At 42.5% G+C, this 18,925-nt stretch overlaps 1 protein-coding gene and 1 pseudogene across 2 annotated transcripts in view; one reads left to right on the forward strand and one right to left on the reverse strand.

Moving 5' to 3' along the window:
- St3gal5 (ST3 beta-galactoside alpha-2,3-sialyltransferase 5) overlaps positions 1 to 18,925 on the forward strand; it is a 57,204-nt gene that overhangs the window by 22,723 nt on the left and 15,556 nt on the right. For both annotated transcript variants that reach the window (XM_048352564.1, XM_048352565.1), the window contains exons 2-3: positions 11,217 to 11,340; positions 14,092 to 14,203. In XM_048352564.1, the coding sequence (XP_048208521.1) occupies positions 11,219 to 11,340; positions 14,092 to 14,203 (234 nt within the window). In that variant the 5' untranslated portion in view covers positions 11,217 to 11,218. The remainder of the gene's footprint in view (positions 1 to 11,216; positions 11,341 to 14,091; positions 14,204 to 18,925) is intronic.
- LOC125355951 lies at positions 533 to 3,283 on the reverse strand (annotated as a pseudogene).

Here is an 18,925-nt window from a genome sequence, read left to right on the forward strand (position 1 = left end):
GGGTAGTGTAGTATAGATGGATGGTGTGAATGACAAATACTACAAATATATTTTATTTGAAATAAACACAAATGCTTACATAGCTTTCACTTAGAAACAGATTGTTGCTTGACTATTGTGGAGTGAAAACAAAGCTGAAACCCAAACCCTTCTGTTTTGACAATTATTTGGAGACAGGTAGGAAGATACTACTTGTTTTTTTAAAAAACTGACTTTCCCTTAAGGTAAACAATGTAAATGAACCCACCACTCCCAGTTGTCATATCATATCTATGTTTCCTGCATAGTCTGAGATTATAAGCATACCTGCCAGTATACCTGGGAAGGGTTGCTTTATCAGTTATTTGAGTTCTTGCCAGGTTGGTTAAAGGAAGAGTAATATGGAACAAGTTTTACATCTATTTTGGGAGAAAACCCTAGTATTCCCTTAAATAACAGGTTACAATAGAAAGACACTTCCTGGAAGGTATCCTTTTCACTTGGGTTCATTTTCAGTTTCTGTGATTTACATAGTTTTCTGTCTTGTTTGCTCATATTACAATCCTGCCACAAAGCCTTAAAGCCCATGATAGCCATTATTCCTTCAACATCTACATTTTTCAAGTTTTATACTCTACCACATCCACAATAGGTCACCGGTTCTTGGAGAGGAAGCAAAAAATATATGTGGACAGAACTCTCCTAAAAATGTAGATGTTTCTAACTACAAAGTACTTGATGAGAAGACAGTGGGAGAAAGAAAAAAAAGCAAGCATGCTCGTCTTTGGATATAAAGAAATAAGACCCCCAGAGAAGCCGGGTATACCACTAAGCCATATCTCCAGCCTCAAGGAATTTCCAAAAAATTTTCTCCCCCACCAAATAGACCCCCCAAAGCCCCAAAACTACATTTGTGAGATACTGTAGATGATGATCAAAGCAGTCAGAGGGAGAAGGATGAGTGTGTCTTCCGTTGAGCTGGTTTATAGCATAGACTCTTTAGCTGTTGGTGGATCAGTAAAAACTACTGATGGTATGACAAGTACTTTGGAGAATTGGGTTTAAGAAACAAACAAAACAAAAAAATCCCTACTGACCATATTTTCTTTCAATCAGGAATTCATTTCAACAGGAATTCATGGCTAGGAAAATTTTCTAAGCAGTAAAATGACTCCAGGATATCTCCATTAAATGTAGCAGGGAGAAAAAGATTTACACAAGTAGATGTAGTGATACCAGAGAACTATAAGGTAGAGAATACAAAAAAAAAAAAATCAAGACAATGCTATAGGTTCGACAGTATTCCATGAGGGTAGAAAATCAGTTGACTTTGAAAGCCCTAGCAAAATCTCTGTCTTGTTTATAAATTATTTATCATATGACCATGTTGAATCCTTTTCCTTCCACATACTAAAGAATCCTGTAATCATCTTTTAAGCATTTTGCATTTCTTTGCCAATCTTCTAGTTGAGTATCTTGCTCCAGTCAATTTTGGTGCTGGTAATTCCAAGTTGCCAGCACAAGGCCTTGAATGTGGTACAAACATTGCCAGTTTCACTAGTTGCTGTCTGATACTCATTTTCTGCACTCTCTATGATTTTTAATAAAGTTTCTGGCAGTTTGGACTTCATTAGAAACAGTTATTGAATCTTGTACATCTTTATAACTAACCAATTGGACATTGCCATCTTCATATTAGTGAACCTGAAATTAGCACTGCAACCCCTTGTGCTATATATATATATATATATATATATATATATATATATATATATATATATATATATATATATATGTAGTGTGGTTGTGAACTTCCACTCTCACCTCCAGCAGCCATTCCAGAAGTTTTAGGCTGAAACTGGTGGTTTCCAGTGCATACAACTATAGTGTGTTGCCCACCTGTAGTTTCAGCATAAACAGTACAGAAGGTGCACTGTCACAGGATTCTCTGCAAGACTTCAAACCTCCATCCCCTTCCTGGCTGGGGGCAGAGGAGAGGGTCACTTACTTAAAGGAAGTTTTGTTCCTTGGATCTAAAAATCATCTATTGCTCGGATTACCGTGCTCTGTTATTAAGACCTGATCTTCCTATCCTTCTGTCTTCACAGTGTGAACTAATCCATGTTATGCTGGGCAAATGCAGGTGCTGCTCTTTCCCGGGGAGGCTGCCATTGTTAAGTAGCAGCCGAACGTCATTGACTGCTTCATTAAACTCCCCCAGGGGCACATGGACGATGAATTTTGCAGGTCTGCCATCTTGGGCTGCTCTTCATTGAATCTTTTTTTTTTTTTTTTTGGCCAGTCCTGGGCCTTGGACTCAGGGCCTGAGCACTGTCCCTGGCTTCCTTTTGCTCAAGGCTAGCACTCTGCCACTTGAGCCACAGCGCCACTTCTGGCCGTTTTCTGTATATGTGGTGCTGGGGAATCGAACCCAGGGCCTCATGTATAGGAAGCAAGCTCTCTTGCCACTAGGCCATATCCCCAGCCCCTCTTCATTGAATCTTAATGGCATCTATGTAAACCTGGAGGTCGCATCGAACAGGGTTTCCGGTTTTGCAGTTGGCCAGGGTGAAAGGGATAGCCAATTAAACCACAGTACAGGTTCTGTTCCTTTTGACCAGAAAAGCCCCAAGCAAAAGTCTCTCACAGTACCTAGCAATGGTGAGAGCAGATGCATCCGTGTGTCCTCAAAGACCAGCTTTTGTTGTACCCAAATACATTTCCCAGGGACTCACTTCTCCCACCCTGCCTAGATAGGCACTGGGGTGAAGTCAGTTAGGGGACAGTGAGTGACTTAGCCGCTTGGGCGGCTGTCATCCACCATGGGAAACAGGAGTGACTGCAGACATAGAGACTACCAAGAATCCATAACATTTTGATATGTGAACAGGAAAATACTTTTAAAGATAAATCTTTTCTGGGTCAGGGTGAAGACATTATGAGAAGGTTATTGCCTGGGTAGCCTCAGAAAGGAGAAGATCCAAATTGATAGACCTTGGGGACCCAAAGACTTAGGAAATGGAGAAGGGGAACCGGGAGGGTGCCACAGGGCCGAAGGCAGACCAGCTAGCTCTTGTGACAGCTGGCAAAAAGAAGTCTGGAGGAATGCCCAAAGCCACCACTGCCTCTGCAACCCTTGAGAAATGAGTATTTACTCCGTAAATAGATAATGGATGCCCAGCAGGGGCCTCTGAAAATGAGAGTAGGTAAAGCAAGGGCCCCTGCTTGCATGTAATCTATGGCTTATATAGGGAGACAGAAGATAAATTATACTAAGTTTGAAAGTATGAACAACTTGCCTCATGATGGCAGGTGTTATAATACAGGAAGATGCATCCCTAAAAGCAGTCTTGCTAGGCAAGGCCCATCTGTAGTGGTCTGTTATAGCCCAGATTGAATTGACTATTTCTACTGGTCAAATTGAATTGTTCATGTAAAATGAATGGAGGCTAAGTGTGTGCAGGCACACCTTTAGCTAGGGGTGGCTTTAGTGTGGGAAGATGGTTACAACAGGCTACGTCTCCAGGTAACATTGCTATGGGAGGTGGATATACAAGCCCTCTAGTGGGAGGGGCCTCTATCATCTTTTTTATTCCTTCCCCCCCCCCTTTTATTTGTACTGGTACTGGAACTGGAACTTAGGGTTTGGTGCTCTCACCTGACTTCTTTGCTTTTGCTTCACAGATGGCACTCTACCACTTGAGCCACATCTCCAGTTCCAACTTTTTGCTGGTTAATTGGAGAGAAGAGTCTCATGGATCTTTTCCTGCCAGGGCTGGCTGGACACACGGTCATTTCCTGTTGAACTTCCCTCTGAAAATCTGTGAACTTAGTTTCTGAGGGTTTTTTTTGAGGCAAAGTTTGATTTGACTATGTTGTCCAAGCTGTCCTAGAACTTGATCCTCCTGCTTCTTCCATCCAAGTGCTGGAATCCCTGCACTTATTTTTTCATTCTTGAATGCATGGTTTGAAATATTGTCCCTAACACACTGAAAAAATGATCTAGGGTTTCTTAAAAAGAAAAATAATTTTTGGGGTACTGAGGCTTGAGCCCAGGGCAGCTTTTGTCCACTCAAGGCTGGCACTCTACTACTTGAGCCATACCTCTACTTCTGGCTTTTGCTGGTTAATTAGAGATAAGACTCTTACCGGCTTTTCTGAGATGCTCAGATCTCAGCCTCCTGAGTAGCTAGGAGGCATGAGCCCCCAGAGTACAGCTCTAAAAATATTTTGTTGGGATGTTTTTCAAATATATTTTAATAGATAAAATGTCAATCATAGCTTTAAGATTTTCTCCCAAAATGAAAAGTTTCAATTTTTTAGAATAAAACTAGGACTGTAGAGAGTTCATTACAAAAATACAAATGAACTCATCCAGAGTTGTTCAACCTGTTCGTAATAGCTAGGTGAACTTTGCTCCAAATACCGTGATACCTGCAATCACTTTTGGATACACACGTAATCCTCCCTTACGTTCTGATCATTTTTTATACTGGGTTTAAGCTTTTAGGGCCCTGTATTTGCTAAATGGGCGCTCTACTGATGATCCATACCCCAAGCCACATTTTTGTTAAAAGCATAGTTGTCACTGGAATGTAAGGAACATAGATAACCTAGCATGCCTGTGATTCAATGTTGATATAATTGAGCCTTTACATGTAGCCCACCTTTCATCAAACAGTATGTTAAAGACAAAAGAATGAGAACGTGCAGGTACCAAAAGTGATCATGACTTTCAACTAACACTTTTTTGCCAGTCCTGACGCTGGAACTCAGAGCCTAGGCACTGTCGCTGAGCTACTTTTTGCATAAGGCTAGCGCTCTACCATTTGAGCCATAGCCCCACTTTTGGCATTTTGTGTTTATGTGGTGCTGAGGAATCTAACCCAGGGCTTTATGCATGCTAGGCAAGTACTTTACCACTAAGCCATATTCCCAGCCCTGAACAGTCTTTAAACTAATAGCTTTCCATTGCTAAATGAAATACCTGAGATAATTAACTTATAAAGAGGAAAGATTAGCCGGCTGCCAGTGGCTCATGCCTGTAATCATAACTACTCAGGAAGCTGAGATCTGAGGATCGTGATTCAAAGCCAGACAGGGCAGGAAAGTCCATGACACTCTTATCTCCAATTAATCACAGAAAAAGCTTGAAGTGGCACTGTGGCACAAAGTGGTAGAGCACTAGCCTGGAGCAAAAGAGCTCAGGGATAGCACCTAGGCCCTGAGTTAAGCCCCACAACTGACCAAACCAAAAAAAAAAAAAAAGAGGAAAGGTTAATTTAAGCTTATAATACTGGAGGTCACAGTCCAAGACTGAGTGGCCCTATTGCTTTGGGCCCATCATGACATCCCATGATCCTCTTCAGGCGCATCCCTTCAATGACCTAAGGTTTCACTGCTTCCCAGAAGTTCCACCTGAGGATCAAGCCTTTAACCCGTGGAGCTTTGAGATACACTTATCCAAACCGTAACATACACAGAGACTTCAACATCACATATTTCTGGTTTTGTGTGCTTGCTTCATCTCTGCTTAAGTTTGAACTGACCTTGCTAGGCTGGTGCTCTACTTCTGAGCCATACCACCAGCGCTATTTTTGTACTAGTTATTCTTGAAATATTGTTTCACTTCCTGCTAGAGTGTGTACTTGGACCCTAGCCTGCCTACTTTAGTAGGCTTCCTGGCTTGCTGGGATGACAGACACCATGTCAACCAGTGTTGACTTGATGAGAGGGAGTCTTGTAGACTTTTCTGCCTGGACTGGCCTGGAACTGCATATATCCCAGTATAGCCTTCCATATAGCTTAGGGTAACAGGTGCGGAACTATAGCCAGCTAGGGGTTGAGAAGGGGGCTCATAAACTTTCCTGCCCATGGTAGAATGGTTTTCCATTTTTAGCCTCCCAAGTTACTAGGATTACAGGTGTGAGCCACTTGCACCCAGTGTGTTACTTTACTGTTTAGGCTTTTTTTTTTTTTTTTTTTTTTTGCCAGTCCTGGGGCTTGAACTCAGGGCCTGGGCCTGTTCTTGGGCTTCTTTTGCTCAAGGACTTTTTGTTTGTTTTGTTTGAGACTGGCTCTCACTGTGTAGACACAGCTAGCCTCCAAGCCATCGTGACTCACCCTCTCTAATGAAGGGTTACGATGGCATGCCACCACATGAGATTTCAGGGCCCCCTCATTTTGTAAATGCGCTAGGAGGGTTGCCTTCTTGTGATGTTGAGGGTGTGGAATGCCGATGGTCTCCTTGAAAGTCAGAAGAAGTGAATCCTTGGTTGCTTTTTGCCTTAAATGAATTCGTCCCTGAACGTGACTACATGTGTATATGCCTACATTTTCAGAAAACATCTCATCCTATCTTTCTGTGTTGATAAATAGATGCCCCCAGTATGGCAAGCAGCACAAAGTCACACAGTACATGAAGGGCAAGGACTCTCTGTATGCACAGGGACAGGAAGCAGAGTGGCTATGGTGGTCAGACTAAGCTAATTTTCTGGAAAAAAAGCTAAGACTACAAAGAAGATTGTGCTGAGGCTTGACTGTGTTGAGCCCAACTGCAGATCTAAGAGAATGCTATTTATTAAGAGTTGCAAACATTAAACATTTTGAACTAGGTGGAGATAAGAAGAGAAAGGGGCAAGTCCTCCAGTTCTTTTTTCTTTTTTTTCTTTTTGGCCAGTCCTGGGGCTTGAACTCAGAGCCTGAGCACCGTCCCTGGCTTCTTTTTGCTCAAGGCTAGCACTCTGCCACTTGAGCCACAGCGCCACTTCTGGCTTATTTCTATATATTTGGTGCTGAGGAATCGAGCCCAGGGCTTCGTGTATGGCAGACAAGCACTCTACCACTAGGCCATATTCCCAGCCCCAAGTCATCCAGTTCTAAGCTCCAGCTTTTTGTTATGAAGACAGTATAATCAGGCTGGGAATATGGCCTAGTGGCAAGAGTGCTTGCCTCCTACATGAAGCTCTAGGTTCGATTCCCCAGCACCACATATATGGAAAACGGCCAGAAGGGGTGCTGTGGCTCAGGTGGCAGAGTGCTAGCCTTGAGCGGGAAGAAGCCAGGGACAATGCTCAGGCCTTGAGTCCAAGGCCCAGGACTGGCAAAAAAAAAAAAAAAAAAAGACAGTATAATCATGAGGTCGTTTCAACTTTTGTTATGAAGACAAAATCATGAGATCAAATTTTTAAAAAAATGAAGCTGGTCACTGATAACTTCCCTTTGTGTGGAATAATGATAGCAACAGGAAGTGATTCCACCTGCTTTGTGCATGCATCTTAACTCTCCCCCCACTGTGTCGCGTGTATTCCTCATGTTCTCCTGCGAGGGAGATAATACTGGGGTACCCATTGTACAGATGAGGGGAAACTATAGCTACATAAAATGGTAGTAACTTGCCCCGACTTCACAGCAGTGGGAGGAGGGGCTGGATGCAGGCCTTGGGCCACAAATGCTTTGCCCCTCTACGAGCCCTCCTGAGCTCTTCTCCAGGGAGATTTGCCAAACCCGCTGCTGCAGCTCAGTGATGGGGGAATAGGCAGGTACTCCTGTAGACCTTCTTGTCCCCTCCACAGCCGCTCCATTCCTAGCTTCATTCTTCTTTCCTGGAAGTGGCGAAAGAAAATTGTCCAGCATACCAGTCAATAGCAAGAAAACAGAAACCACCACAGTTAATTCAAGCAGAAAGGGCTTTAATACCAGGGATTAATTTCAAGGAAGTGGAAGGGCCCCAAGACATCAAAGAAGGAAACGTGAGCTAGACATCAGGTAGCCGTTGCTGTCAATCCTGAGCTGAAGCTTGTATTTATCCAAAGCTGCTGCAATGTCATGGCTTCTGCCAGGCACAAAGCAAGGTTCCTGGCTGCTCATGGCTGCTGCTGTTATATGTAGACTACCCCTCCCCCTTCTTTGCTTGCTGCCTTTGCTGCCGCTGTTGGGAATTGAATGACTACTTTTGTCTTCCAGTCTTTGGCTAGCACATCCCAGGAACACAGTTTAACAGGAAGCCAGCTGGCAAGACAAGAGTCTGCGAAATGCAGATTACAAGTTTGTAGTCCTAAGGCCTTGCCAGAGCCAGAGCCAACAGGGCTGCCCAGTGCACACTGATGGAAACTTAGCTTCTTTCTCATAGTCTCACCATGGCTCGCTTTGTTCTCTGGAGGTCCACCTGGGTATGAATTGAGGGTCATTCTGGTCATAAAAATTTGGACAACTCAGCACACCTCAATTTTATGCGAGTACTGTCTGCAGTAGTCTGGCGGTTCCCTCCACTTGGCTGACTATACATTAGGTAACCACAGAGTTGTTTCTGAAAGCCTTCCAGCATCTCAGTAGCTCGGACTTCTCATTTAAGAATTCAGTCGATTCTTCAGCAAAGGTTTCCTAATAAGGTCTTTGGCACTATTGTTTGAAACTGTGCGAACAGAGGGAATACAGTGGTGAAGAATTCTTGCAGCCTAGGAATGGTAAAATTCTCGATTCATAGAATTGGAGTGAAAGAAAGGTTGTTTAAGGTAAAAAGGGGAAAAGAAAATATTTGGCTAGCAAATGTGAGGCTCGAGTTCAGTCTCCATCACTGGGGGGTGGGGGGGAAGCAAAATAGAATATAAACAGGTATATCCCTTAACATGTAGATTTTGAAGGAAAGGTTTCTTTTAAACTTTTGATAATCTTGTTTTTACTTCATGTGTCACCTTTTTCTGTTTGTTGTTGTTTTGTTTTGTTCATTGTCCCACATGCTGCCTTTCATGGCTGTCCCTCCATCCCTTCTTACAACCCATGGCACCCACCCATCTTCTCTGGATTTCTATAATTCTGACATTGCAGCAATGAAGTATATATGGAAGGATTGTGATCCAGGCCGGATTAAACAAGAAGAAAGCTTATCTCAAAAACAGCCAGAGCATAAAGGGCCAGAGGCATGGCTGTACAGCAAGTACGAGCCCTGAGCTCAAACCCCAGTACAGTACTAGACAGATATAAGAAAATGTACTATACAGATATAAGAAAATGTCATTTTCTGAAAATGTAGGTGTTTACATATGTAGTCATGTTCAAGGACAAATCCATTCAAGGTAAAAGAAACCAAACAAAATGAAACAACAATTTTTTTTCAATTTCTTTACAAATAGTACAGTTTTAGTTGGGCTCTGGTGGCTCATGCCTATAACCCTACTTCCACAGGAGGCTGAGATCTGAGGATCGAAGTTTGAAGCCATTCTGGGCAGAAAAGTTCATGAGATTCTTATCTCCAACAAACTACTCAGAAAAGGCTGGAAGTGAAGCTGTGGCTCAAGTGGTAGAGCACTAACCTTGAGCAAAAGAAGCTCAGGGACAGAACCCAGGTCTTGAGTTCAAGTTCTAGGACTAACACACACACACACACACACACGCACGCACGCACGCATGCATGCATGCATGCACATACACAATGGATGAGTAAAATTCTATTCCTTTTTGTACTACATTTGTCCATTGAGGGGCATCTGGATTGATTCCATAACTTGGCTATAGTGAATAGTGCTGCAATGAACATGGTTGTGCTGATACTTTTACTGTGTCATGGTTTGTAATTTTTTTTGATAGGAGTAGAAATGCTGGAGAAAGCCTAAAGAGACAAGGGATACATGTTTTTCCTTATGGATGGAAGCTAGATTTAGCTTATAAACTTGTAAATAAACATTGGGTGGTATGTACATGTATACAAATGTATTACTTGAAATATGGTAGACTAAAGGGAGAACTCAAATAGTGTAACTACTTAAAAAGGCAAAAATCAAAGTTCAACAAATAGAAAGTAGGTACTTGAATGGGGTTGGGTAGGGTGAAGGGGAAAAGGGTAGATGAACGAAAAGGAGAAGAGGGGGAGAATACATTCAAGATGCATTGCATTCATAAACTGCTTTGTCTCTTTTGGGGGGAGGAAGGGGGTGCCAGTCCTGGGATTTGAACTCAGGGAATGGGCACTGTCCCTGAGATTTTGTGCTCAAGGCTAGCAGTATTCTACCACTTGAGCCATAGTACCACTTCTAATAAATTGTTTTGTTTAAAATAGCAACTCCTTTGTACAATTACTTAAAGATAAGTTTAAAAAAAATTAAGCCTGCAAATGTTAGGAATTTTACAATATGTACAATCTTTTAGAACAAGCACAACGTAAGTACTTTTTGGTTCACTCATATTATTGTGTATATCATGAGTGCATTCCTTTTTGGTGCCAAATAGTATTCCATAGTATGGATATAATAACATAGAATCTCTTTAAGCCAGCATTCTTTAAAGTGGCTTGTGCCTGTAATCCTAGCTACTCAGGAAGCTAAGATCTTAGGATCACAGTTCAAAGCCAGCCCGGGGAAGAAAGTCTGTGAGACTCCTTTTTTTTTTTTCTTCTGGTCCTGGGGCTTGAACTCAGGGCTTGAGCACTGTCCCTGAGCCTCTTTGTGCTCATTGCCAGCGATCCACCACTTGAGCCACAGCACCACTTCTGGATTTTTTTTAGTAGTTTGTTCTAGTTAAGAATCTCACAGGGACTTTTCTGCCTGGGCTGGCTTCAAACCTTGATCCTCAGATCTCAGCCTCCTGAGTAGCTAGGATGAGACTCCTATCTCCAATAGATTACTCAGAAAAGGCCAGAAGTGGTGCTGTGGCTCAACTGGTAGAGCACTACTACTAGCCTTGAACAAAAAGAGGCTTAGGGACAGCTCCTGAGCACTGAGTTCAAGCCTTGGGACTGGCAAAAAAAGTCAATTTCAGGCCAGGCACAGTGGCTCATATCTGTAATCTTAGCTACTTATGAGGTAGAAATAGGGTTGTGGTCTGAGAAAAGCTCAGTTAAGAAAAGCACATGACTCTTACCTGAAAAATAAACCAAAAGTGCTGCAGAGGTTGTGTGCTGATGGCTAGTGCTTGGAATACTTAGAAGACTGCCATCTGAGGGTTAAAGTTCAAGGGCAGCACAGGCAGAAAAATCTGTGAGTCTCTTAACTCCAGTTGACCAGCAAAAAGCCAGTCTGAGAGTATGGCTCAGGTGTAGAGCACCAGCCATGAGCAAAAGGCCAAGTAAGAGGCCCTGAGTTCAAGTCCTGGAATAGGAAGAAAAAACAAACAAGCTGAGAGAGAGAGCAAGAGTAACATGTTTGCCTAGAAAGCACAAGTTCTTGAGTTCAAAACCCTACCTAACATGTCTCTCTCCCCCCACCCCCCACCCCCGCCACTGTGCTCATCTCCTCTCTTCACAGAAATGCCAAGCGAGCACAACTTTGTGAAGCTGAGAAGTGATTGCTCAAGGCCCCCCCTGCAATGGTATACCGGAGCCCAGAACAAGATGAGAAGACCCAGCTTGTTGTTAAAGGATATCCTCAAGTAAGTGCCAGCCTCTGCGCTTTAACTTCCCTGTTTAGGCAGTGGCTTGGAACTGGAGAACAATGCAGTGAGAACCCCAAAGATGGCTGAGGCTAGAAGTTTATTTGGTCAAAGGGTCATTTAAAGGCCTATCATGATTCCGCGTGCAGATGAAGAGGTTTATATGTGCATCTATATTCGGTGGAACCCGCGGTGCCTGGCAGGTGTTCATTCTCTGCTCCTCAGCTTGGATGTCCTATAACAACTTCCAGCACCCTGTCTTTTGTGCTATTATTTAACAAAAGAGGTTTTCTCCCTAAGCTAATTTAAGTCCCCTACAGACACTTGAACACCATTATTATTGAATACTAAAACATGATAGATCACCTGATAGCCTAATATGTGGTAGGATTAATAAAGGAGAAACTTGACGTGTTTGTTATAAGCCAAACCAAGTAAAAAATTCTATAGATGTCTGATAATGTGAATGACTTATTTTTGGAAATGCTAGAGTATGAACTCAGGACCACGTGCTTATTACCAGGCAGATGATCTACCACTTGAGCTGACCCCTAGCCATTTTGGATTTTAGGTATTTTTCAGGAAGAGTCTTGCTTTTTACACCCCAGAGCTGGCCTCAAACTGTGATTCTCCTGATCTCAGCCTCCCTTAAGTGTGAGATTACAAGAGTGAGATACTGTATCCAACCTTTTATCTTTAGATAAAACCAGGTGTGGATCCTGCAATCCCAGTACTTGGGAGCTAAGGCAGGAAGATCTGCTTGCATTTGAGCCTAGTGATTAGTAAGTTATAGGCCACACTGGACTACATATTAGCAAGACCCTCTCTCAAAAAACAATAAAAGAAGAAAGTGAGGGAAGGAAAATCCTAAGATAAAAAAGATAGAAATCCAACCTTGAAACCTAGTATTCAACCTCAGTTGGATACTAGGTGAGAAAAGGAAATTTGTGTAAAGACTTGTATCACGTTCACCTCCTTTTAGTCATTAATCACTATTTTTTAATGTCTGAGGCATTCCTGGCACTGTGTTGGTTGCTAGCTACAGGGCAACAAACAAGACCAGGTGGGGCGCCCTGTATTGCTTGTGATGTGGACAAGAATGATAGCACATAGAAGAGCCTGCTGGGCCCTGGTGGCTCATGCCTGTCATCCTATTTACTCAGGTGGCTGAGATCTAAGGATCACAATTCAAAGCCAGTCTGGGCAGGAAAGTCTATGATACTCATCTCCAATTAACCAGCACCAAAAAAAAAAAAAAAAAAGCCAGTACAACTGTGGTTCAAGTGGTAGAGCAGCAGTCTTGAGCAAAAAGTTAAGGGACAGCTTCTAGACCCTGATTCAAGTCTCAGTATTGGCACAAGAAAAAAAAAATAAAAGGAAAGAGAGAGAGACAGAGAGATAAATTGTGTGTGTGTGTGTGTGTGTGTGTGTGTGTTTGGTCTCTTCCTATCCAGATAACCCATTTTCATGCACAGTATTAAGATCTTTAGTTTAAAAACAGCCCCTTTCGGGCATGATCTTCCTGATATATGACTGTTAACAAAGGGAGATGGAGAGACAATAGAGACCAAGTCTGTGAACACTGTATATGTGCTTGATACATTGTATAATGCATATGTGTCTACCTGACCTAGACAAGGGATGGAAAAACAGGTTGTAAGATATCACAAGAAATGTACACACTGCCCTACTATGTAGCTGCACCCTCTTTGCACAACACCTTGTAAAAAAAATTTATGTTCAATTAATAAAAATAAATAAATAAATAAATAAAAATTAAAAAAAAAAAAACAGCCCCTTTCTTTAGTGTCCTATCCCCCTTAAGGTTATTCTTTACGTTTGCATCTTGAGATCCCCGACCTTGGGTGCAGTCCTGGTATGCTAATGCTTTCTCGCTCAGTAAAATTATTTTTCACACACACCCCCAAAAAGATTATTCTTTACCTTTGTTGTTTTGATTTCAAGAACATGTATTATTTTAAGAAGTGGTTCTCCTGCTATGGTTTAAAATTTTTTAACCTTTAAGTTTGTTAACGCCACTGAAGTAGTTATCAGATCTTTAAAAATAGTTTTTAGTGAGCAGGGACAGGAGAGAAAAGAAGCGTTGTACTCACTACTTAAGGAATTCTGGGTAGAATTCTTTAAAAATATTTATGAGTAGATTAGTCTTTTATGTGTGATTTTTTTGGGGGGAGAGACTGATAAATTTTAGAGAAGCAAAAAAATTGAAGGTCATACTTTATAGCTCAAATCTGTTATTTGCTCTTTTTTGTCAGTCCAATAATCCCATTATGATTCAGATTTTATGATGGTGTTCTTCCATATTGACTATAAGTGAAGGCAGCCATAAATGGCCAATTTGTTCTACCAGAAAATGGAACCTTCCTTTGCCCCTTAGGTGATGTTAAAGGTTGGACCTTGGGGCTGGGGATATAGCCTAGTGGCAAGAGTGCCTGCCTCGGATACACGAGGCCCTAGGTTCGATTCCCCAGCACCACATATACAGAAAACAGCCAGAAGCGGCGCTGTGGCTCAAGTGGCAGAGTGCTAGCCTTGAGCGGGAAGAAGCCAGGGACAGTGCTCAGGCCCTGAGTCCAAGGCCCACGACTGGCCAAAAAAAAAAAAAAAGGTTGGACCTTGATGCTTCATGTCAGGCCAGCTCCGTTAGGATTGTGTTTCTACTCCACCTTTTTCCTTTCGATAGTCCCATGACAGCATCATTATATCTACTTGATGTATTCTTTTCCCTAGGTGTACATTGCTGGTGTTCGGAGTGTGGATCCTTTACATCCTCAAGTTAAACTACAGTTCTGAAGAATGCGACATGAAAAAAGCGCATTATGTGGATCCTGAGCGCATAAAGGTTAGGTGTGGTTTCAATTAAAACATTTCCAAGAACACATTTAAACCATAACATGGACTCCAATGTGTTACAAACAAGTGTTAATGGAAGTTTGAAGAGATGGGGAAAATAACCTAATCTCACCATTCCAAAACCAAAGAGAAGCCCCCAACACAAAGCCACTAACTTACCCATCTGCCCCCCCAGGGTTGGCCTCCTGTTTGCTGCAACTATGGCTTGTGGTAACATGGGTCTCACACAGCACACGTGGAGTTCTTTTGTCCTGATGCTGCCCGTGGACTTGTTCTTAAAACAGGAGGAGAAAATCCTCTTAATATCACTGGTCATTTTCTGGGCATTGTTTTATGATTAATGATGTTACCTGGAGCCTGTTGTGTGGAAGATCTTGTGTTTAAGCCTCATCACAGCAAAGAAAGGGATAGGGAGGTCTCTCTATGTGTATTTGTTTTTGTAAATTAATCAACAAATGCAGATTCCAGTGATAATTTGAGTGATTAACTTGTCTTAACAGTATTCAGCTCAGGATGAAGGAAGTGATTTTTTTTTGGTGCTGCTGGGGTTTGAAGTTAGGGCTTTGTACTTGCTAGGCAAGCATTGTACCACGTGAGCCAGATCCCTGGCCCGGAGGTAATTTTTTAAAGAAGATGGTAGATGCCTTCTCTATATTAATTTTTAAATAAGTTAGTAGATGCTTTCTATATATTAACTTTTATAAATAAGGTGGTAGATGCTTTCTATATATTATCTCTTGTATTCAAATAATCATCTGAGAGGGAGAGCATCATCTCCATCTATAGATGATGGCCGGGAAGGCTGGATGCTTGCCCAAATCCATGGTTACTTGGATTAACTAGTTTAGTTAACCAAATTCAGTGCTTGGTCCGTGCTTGAGCAGTGTGCTACAAGTGCATTAGTGAGGGTGAAAGGGTAGATTGGTTTAGAACCCAGGGTCCTTGGGCAGTATCTTGGCCTAGCAAGCTGAAACCATATGCAAAAGAGACATTATTTTGTGGACATCTTGCTTCTGCCCCTCCTTAGCCTTCTCTCACTTCAGTAGCTTTCCCACGACCCTGGAAAGAGGATTGGCTGAAGGGACCTGATTAGAAATTAACAACCAATCAGAATATGTGAGACCTAACCAATAAAGAGCCACCTTCCAAAGCACCTAATTATAAAACAGGGACAACCAATGGAAGCATAGCCAGGGTATTAAAAACCTCTAAACTCAGCCACCTAGACACAGACCAGCAGTAGTCTTTGAGATACTTCTTTTCTGAATAAAATTCTCCCCACTTATCTTCTCTTGTCCATGGCAGCAACTGGCAGTGGTGCTGCAACACTGGCAGGCATTGTCGGCCAATGAGTTGAAACACGAGGCAGTCATTGCTTGTGATGGGATTGCAGCCTCATTGGGCTTTGTGGGCTCTGCCTACCAGAAACAGCAGAAAAAGAATCCATATCAATATCAACTTGTCAAACCTTCCTGGTTGTCCTGGGGATGCAGGTTTGTGATCTTCTGCAGCTCACAGCTGAGGCAGCCAAGGAGCTGGAGGAAAAGTAATTAGCTACACCAGCCAATGGCTTCAGAGATTGATCTGTTTCTCTGGGTGGAGAGTATTCTCACAGAAGCTACAACTTAGAGGCAATATTGCACAGAGCGGGAAAAGCAGCTTCTGCTGCTGCTGCTTCTTCTCCTTCTCCTTCTTCCCCTTCCCTAAATTCAAGTGTGATCACCCTTCATAGCAGTGAAACCCTGTGCAAGTTACTGGATTGTTTTGAGGCCCCGTTTTCTCAGCTGGGATGTGTAGACAGCATCAGCTGTGTAACTGGGTCGCCACCAAAATCGAATGAGATAATATTCACAAGGTTGTCTTTCTCATTCTGGTTTTTATTCAGTTGTTTCTACGTTAGTCTGTATATCCTTTGTAGTGTACATATCCATTTAAATAAATAAGGGGCCTGGCATGGTGTTAAATGATACAGGACTCAGGAGGCCGAGGCAGAAAGGTTGTGAATTTCTCTTGTCTCCAAAAAAAAAAAAAGAGAGAGAAGTCAGGAGCCAATGGCTCACACCTGTAATCCTAGCTACTCAGGAGGCTGAGATGTGAAGATCTTGGTCCAAAGCCAGCCCGGGCAGGAAAGTGTGTGAGGCTCTTATCTCCAGTTAACCAGCAAAATACCAAAAGTGGAGCTGTGGTTCAAGTGATAAAGTGCTAGCTATGGGGGGCGAGGGTGGGGGAGCTCAAGGACACCTGAGTTCAAGCCCCAGTACAGACACACACACACACACACAAAAAAAAAAAAAAAAAAAAAACAGAGGAAGAAAAGGAGGAAGAGGGAAGAGGTAGAGGGAGGAGAAAACATTAAGAAAAAAAGTCATTGGTGAATTTAGTTTTCCTAAGTACACACCATGGCCTGGAAAGAACCGGGAAGCTTTGGGAGTCTTGAGGCCAAACTTCCTTACCTGCTGCGTGTCTGTCTGACGTCCATGGCTCATTACCCTTCATCAGCATCCACACATCTGTGCTCTGGGGAAGCCAGGTGCATCCCGTGTCCCCTTGCTTCTTTCCATCTGTTTGGCCCTGTAGACATTCTGTTAATCCCTTTTAGTTCCAAGGCCTTCACAGCTGTCTTGGATCGTTTTTAGACATCCTGTCTCTGTTTTCGTCTCCTAGGAAAAGCCTACAATAACGACATTTGGTATGACTTACTAGGATGCTGTGGACTGTTTGTTTCTTTTTTTTTTTTTTTTCTTTTTTTTGCCAGTCATGGGCGTTGGACTCAGGGCCTGAGCACTGTCCCTGGCTTCTTTTTGCTCAAGGCTAGCACTTTGCCACTTGAGTCACAGCGCCACTTCTGGCCATTTTCTGTATATGTGGTGCTGGGGAATCGAACTCAGGGCTTCAAGTATACAAGGCAAGTGCTCTTGCCACTAGGCCATATCCCCAGCCCCGACTGTTTGTTTCTTTTCCCCACTTCTCATGCATCTTATTCTCTTGCTCTTTGAATTCTGCAGAGGAGAGAGGTGAGCTCTTGTACACACCATGTCACCAGCACAGGATGGTGAAGATACCTTACTTGAAGTCACTTTGGCAGTTGTGGAGACCTGCTACATTAATAAACCAGGGATGCTCTACTTGTCCTTAAAGTGGCCAGACAGTGCTCTGATTATTATGGTGATTATTTAAGGGTCTTCTAGGAATCCTAGTGACTTATGAGAGAGACTAGAGAAAGAGACTCAGGACTACAGTACTGACAAACATTGAAGGAATGGGAATATTTATATGGCCTGGAAGAGAGACCTGGTCCAGTGCACATGGTGGCTAATGTCAACAAACTGGAAGCCCAGCATATGAAAGGATGGGGCCTGCCCAGGTAGCTTTCATGGTAGATGTGTGTATTGGGATAGCAGCCAAACTCCAGGGAGAGGGTCTTAATGGCCTGGAATTTGTACCTCCTCTGCCACTGTCCAGATTCCCTCTGACCTGATCTGTTTATGTAAGCATCTCCTCATTCCATCTACACTGTAAGTTATTTGAGGGCAGGCAGGCACCGGTTTTATATGAATGCATCATTCCCCTGAGTTCCAAAGCTAGGAGTAGTGAGTCCTGCTCTGGCCTAGTCTCCTGTTCCAAGTCTCCTCCCCTACTGCCTGCATGAGACATACCCCAGGATGGCCGTGGTTAAACCTGATGGGCCACTTTCCTTTGGTTTCTCTCCATTACCTTTGAGAGCATATCTAGATCCTTAGTCTGACCTGTAAGAGGCTTCATGCCTCAGTTCCTACCAATCTCTCCAGCCTCCTTTCACCTGCATCCATTCACTGACATCCTCTCAGGACCACAGTTGAGCTCTGGTTGTCAATATTCTACCTCACATCCTCTCTCTTTTAACATCTTTATTGATATATAATTCACACATCACTACTTAAGCATATGGTAGGCAACATATGGTGCGGTTTTAGTGTATTTATAGAGCTGTGCAACCATCACCCTAACCTAAGTTTAGAACATTTTCAACATCCAAAAAAAGAAGCTCCATACTCATTAGCAGTCATCACTTCCTATCCACACCTTACTCCATACCCTCTCTAATCCTAGACAGTCATCCATCTGTCTGTCTCTGGATTTGACTGTTCATAACATTTCATATAAATTGAGTTGTTTGTTGTGTGGTCTTTTGCCATTGGCTTCTTTCATTTAGTGTAATGTTTTCAGGGTTCACACATGCTTTAGCATTTATTAATAGTTCACAACTTTTTATTTCTGGGTAATATTCCCTTGTATGGCTATACTAGATTTATGTTGTCTATCTATTGGTGGACATTGGGGTTGTTTCTACTTTGGGCCATTATGAATCACAGTGCTCTGACATGTGTATGTAAGTGTTTGAGTGCCTGTCTTCAGTCTTTTAGGTATGTGCCCCGGAATATATAATTGCTGGGTAAGTCTTTGTGTAACTTTTTGAGGAATTGCTAAACTTATTTCAAAATGGCTGCATCATTTTACATCTTTATTAGCAATGTACTAGGATTCCAACTTTATCCATGCCCTTGCCAACACTTATTATTCTATTATAGACATCCTAGTAATGGAAGTGGCATTTCATTGTGGTTTTGGCTTGAGTTTCCCTGATAGCAGTGATGCTGAATTTGTGTGCCTTTCCTGAAGAGATGTTTATTCAAATATTTTGCCCATTTTTTAAGCTTAAGTATCTTTTTGA

The sequence above is a fragment of the Perognathus longimembris genome, chromosome 8 (assembly GCF_023159225.1).
Source record: "Perognathus longimembris pacificus isolate PPM17 chromosome 8, ASM2315922v1, whole genome shotgun sequence".
In the NCBI taxonomy this organism is placed as follows: Eukaryota; Metazoa; Chordata; class Mammalia; order Rodentia; family Heteromyidae; genus Perognathus; species Perognathus longimembris.